This window comes from Parus major, chromosome 21 (genome assembly GCF_001522545.3).
Source record: "Parus major isolate Abel chromosome 21, Parus_major1.1, whole genome shotgun sequence".
Classification (NCBI taxonomy): Eukaryota; Metazoa; Chordata; class Aves; order Passeriformes; family Paridae; genus Parus; species Parus major.
Genome location: NC_031789.1, coordinates 5551469 through 5559463, shown reverse-complemented (window position 1 = coordinate 5559463; position 7995 = coordinate 5551469). Strand labels below are relative to the sequence as shown.

Here is a 7995-nt window from a genome sequence, read left to right as displayed (position 1 = left end):
AGGAATAGGAATTTTTCTGTCCTACTGTTGCCGCTGGTGCTGAATAGATCACACAGACACAGGTCGAGGTGTGGTGAAAGGAAGAGTTTATTTTTCCTCCCAGGATTTATAGGCTTCTGACCATGGCCAGGGATTGGATGGTCAGGATAACACTTTCTCACTGCACTGGCCATGAGAGATGCCCATCACAAGACGTGTGACAGAAAGAATATACACATATATATGTTTACAGTTACTGTCCTGGGAAAGTCCTTAGAAAACTATGTTAGCAAGCTCAGAAGCTGAGTTTTCAGGGCGACACCCTACCACTGATATTTTTTCCCCCTTTGTGCTTTCTGTGACATTTTTTTCCCATTATCACCACAGCACTTCCAGCAGTCTTTTCATGACATTCAGCACCTGCTCCCACAACCTTTGTTCTCTCCTCCCTCCGGGTAAAACCTCTCCCTCTCTTTTGTATTTTCCATAAAAAATAAAGCTTTTCTCACTATCCCTTCACCTTCAAAAAATAAATATTTCCCCTTTCCTCATGAAGCCCTTTTGTTACCCAGCATTTCCCACCGAAACTTGTCCCCTCAGCATTTCCTCGCCCCTGCCGAAAAACCTTCTTTCCTTGGGTCTCCTCTCAGCCATTCCTATCCCTGACCACGATCTTCTTAATTCTTATTCTGCAAATAACAAAATCTGATCACCTGGTGGTTCTGGTCAGGGAATTATCAGAGATGCAGTGACCAGACCTGTGCTGCAGCAACACCAGTCTCAGGGTGATTTTGCTCAGGTTAAAACTGCCAGAAACCCCATCCAAGCATCCCTACTGTAACTCCAAAGCTTTTACCAGGGATGTGACACTATTACCTGCCTCTTTTCCTCCTTCCAGCCCAGCTTTCTTTTGGAACATGCTGGTGAAACACAGCGGCATGTAAAACTGAAACTCCAGGTCTCCATGGAAGCAAAATCCCAGCTTTTGCCTGCACCTCCAAGTAAAGCCAGGCAGCCTTTCCATATACATCCCACAAAAAAATATCATAATGTAATTAAGAGAGATTCTATGTCTGAGGCACAGACTGTTTCCTCCAGAAGACTCAAACCTGGGGTCAAGTTGGGCTTTGAGCTGCTCACATTTAAGCACAAGGCAAGGAAAAAGCAGTTGTTTTCCTCACCTTTAGCACAGGGCAAATTAAAAAGAAGCTTGTTAATGAGCATATCACTTGCCATTTTAACTGGTATTTGTACTGGGAATGACTGGATAAATGCAGGATAATAAAACACCTAAAAGGCATCACATGGATTTTTAATAGCAGGTACTTGTATAGTAACATGGAGAATGTGTAGCTGCCTTAGGAGCTGTTTCCACTTTTTCCCAAAGCAGCTTTTTGACAGTTATAAATCAGCATTCTGCCACTTCTTTATTGCTGCCTGTACAGGGCAGTATGGATTATCATTCCATAAGCTACTCTGCACATTTTGGGAAATCCTGCAAAGACTGCAGAAAGATTTAACTGTGCACTCTCACTAAGGCTTGTGGCAGTTGAATTAATACCAAGCCTGTGTACATGTAATTTTCCCTTTTATTATCACAAGCAATGTCTACATTCGTGGTGGCAGGAATTTCCATAGTGATAGAAGGAAAAAAAAATCCAATTATCAATGGGTCAACAGATATTTTGCTTAATGACAAAATCAACCAGAGAATACTCTGATTTCTTTTCCACACACCTAGATGTGTTCAATTAAAGCTTAATCTACTGAAAATGCATGAGAAACTGAAATACTGTTTCCCGTATCCCATTTTTAATGCAAGGAAAAGCAAAAAAAAAATTAAAACCTTCAGAAAAGTGCAGATTTTCTTCTATCAGGATTTATATTCTTCTTTGACCCTCTGCTCAGCATGCTGTTGCAATGCAATCCCCAGAGATTGATTAATAAAAAGGTGAAATGACTACAAAAACATCTCTTCAGTATTTCCTAGGTGCTGCTTTAGCAGGTCATTATTGCCTATTACACTATTAGGTCATTATTACCTGCAGAGGTGTCTTACTGAAGACAGTCATGTTCAAAACTGTAAATTAAATTTCCATTTCCTCAGACTTACATCAGTGTTACCACCTGAATTACCCAGTTATCTATAGTCCAAATCTCTAGTAAATAAAATTGAGTATTCAGAGAATAAATCTCTTATTTTTCCATGAATACTGTAATCATTTTACAGTAGGCAATGGAATATTATTATGACCAGTTTGGGCAGACTCAGTTTGAGTCAAGCAAGATCTTGAACCTTTAAATATTTATGAAATTTTAATTTCTTTTCATTATCCTCCTAATTTATTAAGTTCAATGCCAAGGTGGTACAAGGCTCATTGTTTATACAGCTGGTTTTCACATCTGGCAATTCATGACAAGATGAGGAACAGAATGGTGGCATTGGTTGACAAAAGGTGACAGAGATGTACAAAATCAGTGGCACTCTGATGGCCCTGTGCTGAACTGGCTACAGCAAAGGCTGACTTGAAACTTAAAAGACCAAAATTTGTCTTCATTTTCTTAAAAATTGCCTTTTCTTCCAGCAGTCGCTCTCCTTAGGGATAAAAACTCAAAAATGATGGCATCAATGAGTTGCTTAAATCAAATACATAGACAAGATAATAAACATAGAAGACTTATATGGAGTCAGCTGCATGTGAGAATGGAAACACAGCAGGAATAACAAAGAAAAAGCTGTTTCTGTCTGATGAAATGCAGACCTTCAGTTCCTCAGCCACTCCCAAGTTCTTGAAGGGATTATGTTCAGTACAAATACTGTGTATAGTTAAGGATTCCACACACTTCCTATATTTACCCTCTACCACCAAGTTTAAACTTCACAAACAACTTTCACAAGGAAAAACAAACAGGTTGTTCACCAGTGCTAAACATTTACACAAACAGATCACACATGAACCTGACGTGTTTTAACAGCAACAGCCCCTTTACAGCAGAGCCTTTCCCCTACTTTTTTTTCGCTTTAGGTGCACAGTTCCTAAGTGATAATAAATTATTTTTTTGTGTTACAGCAGTCAACTACATACATACTACACATACTAAAAACTACCTCACTAAATACCTCTCTGAAGGTAACTACTTTGTGTATATATTAAGCTTCAAGTAATGATCAGCCCAAGTTGGGTTTTTTTTGTTATTTTTAAAAAAAACAATCAGACAAACCAACAACCACTAACTTCAGAGACAAGAACACGAGGGAGATACGCTTAACTACAAGAACTACAGGAACAGATACACCAATAAAAATGGGACAAATTCTCAACACTAAGGCACAATAGAATCAGTACTAGAGTATGGCTAAAACCTTACTTTACTACAGCATCAAGTGAGGAGTTAACGGGGAGTGTTCCTATGCTCAAAACACTCGGCTATAACATCAGTGAGTTCTGTGGTCAAGAAGCTTCTACCTTAGTGCAGCTGCACTGCTAAAGGAGGGGATTTCAGGGGGCAAAGGGGGTGCTCACTTAGATCTTACTTATAATTAAGGGTTGGTTCCTACTTGCTCAACAAAATGGAGTTTTCTTACTGAATTTATCCCTTTACCTTCACTCTTTGTGAAACTATGACACAATTCTGATGGGAGAAAAGCAGGTATTGGATATTGATGGTCACTGGAGCTGACCAGAAAACCCTCGACCAGAAAACCCGTGTTGTTTTTGGACAGTGGCCAGTCTAGGCCCCAAAATTTGTGACCAGCATAAGGCATGACACAAAACCCACCTAAAACATGAGATTAAGTGGGCTTTGGACCAAACACACACTTGGTTTGTGGTTCCACCAGACAGTTCTCCTGAACTTTAAACAACTTTACCCCACAGGAAAAAGATCAAGCACGGGTCTAAGACCAAGGGTTTTATGCTTAAAATGAGGGTGTTCTGGACAGTCTTTTCAAACAGGCCCTCGGTAAGATCTGCCACTTGCCCTTAAAAACAGACTATTTCTGGCACTTGTGGACCTCTGCCAATGTTTTTTGATCTGCGGAGATGCCACGAGTTTAGTCCCCATGAACAGCTCTAGCTGAGAAGCCACTCGAGGAGGAAGAAGAGCTCCAAACTCCGCTGGAAACGCACATCCTGGAAATTCGAGCACGGCAAACCCAACGCTGCCAGAACAGTCTGGAAAGCTCTTCCCTCGACGGAAAGCGCTGGAATGACGGCTGCGGGAGCTCCGCGGCGCAGCATCATCATCATTCCCTCCCGCACTACGCGCGGCGCGGAGCGGCGGCCGCGTGTCCTCCGCGGCTGAGCGCGGGGCTCATGAGGTTCTCGGTGATGTAGGCCACCAGCAGGCAGATGAAGACGAGCATCACGCAGATGGATCCCCCCACGGCCGTCATGGCCACGACGATATCGCGCATGGCCGCGGGCTCCACGCGGAACTCCACGCACTGCGCGGGCGGCGCGGGGCGCGGCGGGGCGTAGCGCGGCTGCAGGCACAGGCGGTAGCGCACGCTGCCGTGCGCCTCGGCCAGCAGGTAGTCGCGACATGCGGCTCCCAGCTCCACGCTGTCGCAGGGGAAGCGCGTGTAGGTGCCGTCCCAGGAGCAGTTGAGCGCGAAGCCGCGCAGGGCGGCGGCGGGGCGCGGCGGCGGCCCCCAGTGCCGCAGCCCCCACTGCAGCAGCACGCTGCCGTTCCGCAGCACGTTGGCCACCAGCGCACCGCCCGCGGAGCGGTGGGCGCGGCACCCCCGCGCCGAGCACTGGAAGCCGCGGGCCGGCGGGCGGAAGCAGAGCCGCGCCGCCTCCGCGCCATCGCCGCCCACCTTGTAGGGGCACCACGGCTCGTCGGAGTCGCGGTCGGGGTCGGGGTTGGGGTCAGCGACCCCAAGGCACAGCAGGGCGAGCAGCGGAGGCAGCAGGCTGGGCGTGCCGGGCATGCCGGAGGCCGCCGCATGGAGACTCGGAGCGCGGGGCCGGCGGACGCGCGGGGAGAGCGCGGGCTCCGCAGCCGCCGCGGGGCCGCCAATGGAGAGGCGGTGCCGCCGTTAACTCTCGCCGGGCTGCGGAGCACCCGCCCGCTGCGGCCGCTGGTGGCCGCCCGGACACGGCTCCCGGGGCTCCGCGCGGCGCACGGAGCGGTGAGACCCCCGCGGGGACGGGTACTAGGGGTCTTGAGACCCCGCAAGGGTCGGCACAAGGGAATCTGAGACCCCACAAAGGCCCGCAGGGGGGATGCTGAGACCCCGCGGGGGTGGGCACGGCGGGGTGTTGAGACCCCACAAGGAACGGCACAGGGGATGCTCAGACCCCACAACGGGCAACGGGGATGTGCAGCCCCCGCCGTTCCTCCTCAGGCTCTGCTGTGCCCAGCGGGGTCGCGTCCCCCAGGGCTTGGGGGGGCTGCTCAGTCCTGCCTTGATCGAGTTGTAGATTTCATTCCACACCAAACAATGTTATTGTTTTAATTTGTCCGTGTTTTTGATCTGGTTTTACATAGGATCCTGTTTTAATTTTTGTAGCAGAACACAAGCATTTGTCTATATTTAACCTGTAAAATACAGCAATTCTCATGTTACATGGTTAAAACACCCCAGAAATGTGCCTGGGGATGGCCGGGAGTTGCCTCTCCCTGGGGGCTGGCCCCAGCAGGACTGCGGTCCATGGCAGGGCTGGGGAAGGTGACAGAGCTCCCCTTCAGCTGATGCAAACCTTGTTCAAAAAGATGGAGCTTACGTGGATTTAATTTTATTTTTAAAAAGGTGGTAACCGCACACCCAGTCTGCTCTAACCTCTTGTCTTTGGGAATTTAAATAAACTCGGCAAGGATGTTATAAAGACACGAGACCCTCCGAGGTCAGCTGAGAGCAGGGATAACTCTGGGTCTTAGTGCACACTCTGAGACAAAAGGAACAGGAATATTCCTCTTCCTGCCTTTACTCAAATGCCATTTCTTCCCTCTGCAGCACGACCAGCCCTCCATCCATCCATCCATCCATCCATCCCTGGATCTGGAGTCAGCAGTTGATTTGCAGTACAGGTGGAGACAGCAGTGCTCCATCCCAGCATTACACCGTAATTAATGTTCTCTGAACGACCTTGAGAGAGGTACACGGGAGAATGTGGAAAATGTCCACATTTGTGTAAATGTGGAAAGAAAAGAGCTCTAATGAAACAAAAATACAGGCTTAAGCAGAATTTGGAGATCTTTCAAGCTGTTAAATTGGTAGAAGTTGCTTTTAGTCCTTTCTTTTCTAGCAGAAAAAAACCCACATTTATTTTTGTTTGTTTTGATCACATTTTGCATAGAGTTGTGTTCTAGATTTTATAGCAAAATATAAGCATTGTCTATATTTAACTTGTAAAATAGAATAATTAACATATTATTTTGTTAAAACCCTCAGAAATGTGCCTAAACACATTGCTGTAGTTCTTCACTGTGTTACCTATTCAGAAACATGCTGAATTTGCAGTTTACTGTTTATGTTTTCTTTTAAAAAAAAAATTGAATTATCTAAGTTGAAAACACAACAAAAATAAGATCCCGAGGTCTACTTTTATTTCACAGCCTGAACAAGACCAAACCTAAATCATACCTGGAAGGTGATGCTTGCATATACTCAAAGTGTAATTTGCAGCAGTGTGGAATTTGTTTTAAAAATTTTGCTTTCTAATGCACTGAACATGAATGATCTGACATCAGGACACCTTTTCCTGTTTGAAAGACTGTGTTTTTCAAGTGTATGGTTCCTATGGAAACCTTTAATTTACCAATATCAAGTATTTCAAGTTATTTCCACATCTAGTTTTCCATCAGATTTAATGGAGGTGTCGGCTAGCCTATGGAAACTTGCCAGAAATCTCTTTTGATACCAAGAGGGATCAATGGGAATCAATAAAAAGATAGGATCAGCATAGAAGAGGATGCTGAAGGTGCAGTTATGGCTTGGAAAATACTCAGATATTGGAGCAAGGAGAGGTGCTGTGCTGCTGAAGGCACATCTTGACAAATTTACCTGTGGAATTCCAGCCAGGATGCAAAAACTGGACGGCCCTTCCTGAGAAATGCAAGCATGTTTAGGAAGTAGCTGGAGCCAAACCAAGCAAGTTTTTCCTCCTTCAAACTTTGTGTCCTTCTCCTAACAGTGATAAAGAGCAGATATTTCTCCAGAGCTGTCGTTGTTTCCATGTCCAAGGGGAGATCTGGCACCAACCTCTGTGGTTGCTTGTGTTTAACAACTCACTCTGGGTTCTAGTGGGAGGTCCAAGGGTCTGACTGGAGTGTGGTGCAGGGAGAGAAAGTGGTTGGCACAGCACTGAAGGCCCTGAACCCATAAAAAGAGTTTTAACACTAGAGGTTAACTACACCTTTTTATGGCCTTGCACTGTGTCTGAGCAAAAACCCAATTATTTATGCCAGAGCCAAGCAGACACACATGTTTTGGCTTGGTCAGCCTGCCCATGCTGGTTCTCTGTGAATCTTTTGTCTCATTATTTGTTCTCTTAGCAATCCATCTGTTTCTTAAGACCTTGTTCTGTGCTTCACTCTGCAGTAAAACCCATTGCTTCAGCATTCTGCTGCTCAGGCCAAACCCTGTAATCTGCTCTAAGCTGTGAACCCGCAGCAGCATCCCAGATTGCTTTACAGGCCTCCAGACAGACCCAGCACCATGGGGTTCTGGCTTTTCTGCTTCTCCACCACTGGGTTTATTGTCTCTTCTTAGAGGAAATATTGAATGAGTATTAAAACTCACTCTGGGCCAGGCAAGGAAGCACTGACAATCTACAGCTCACAATTTATGCAACACTCTGCTAATTTTAGTCTCAGATATGGCCAGGGCAGACAATCCCCAGGGCAGAGATGTTTGCTCTCAGCTGAGGGCAGCACATGACATATGGTTCTTAAAGCATCCTCCAAGCTGGGAGCATTGCATTCAGGCCTGAGTTGCTTCAGTTCCCTCCAAGTCATAACTTTGAGGATTACTCAGCCTAGACAGGCAAACACAGAGAATCTGCCTCC

At 46.2% G+C, this 7995-nt stretch overlaps 2 protein-coding genes across 2 annotated transcripts; one reads left to right on the top strand and one right to left on the bottom strand.

Annotated features, from left to right (window-relative positions):
• Nucleotides 1-1550: 1550 nt before the first annotated feature.
• On the bottom strand, nucleotides 1551-4920 carry FNDC10 (fibronectin type III domain containing 10). Its single transcript, XM_015648464.2, has one exon. The coding sequence runs from the start codon at nucleotides 4913-4915 to the stop codon at nucleotides 4241-4243; it is 675 nt and encodes a 224-aa protein (XP_015503950.1). The 5' UTR covers nucleotides 4916-4920; the 3' UTR covers nucleotides 1551-4240.
• LOC117245399 lies at nucleotides 4374-6682 on the top strand. The gene is made up of 3 exons (XM_033519368.1): nucleotides 4374-4449; nucleotides 4554-5116; nucleotides 5942-6682. The coding sequence occupies exons 1-3, from the start codon at nucleotides 4374-4376 to the stop codon at nucleotides 6056-6058; spliced, it is 756 nt and encodes a 251-aa protein (XP_033375259.1). The 3' UTR covers nucleotides 6059-6682.
• Nucleotides 6683-7995: the final 1313 nt, after the last annotated feature.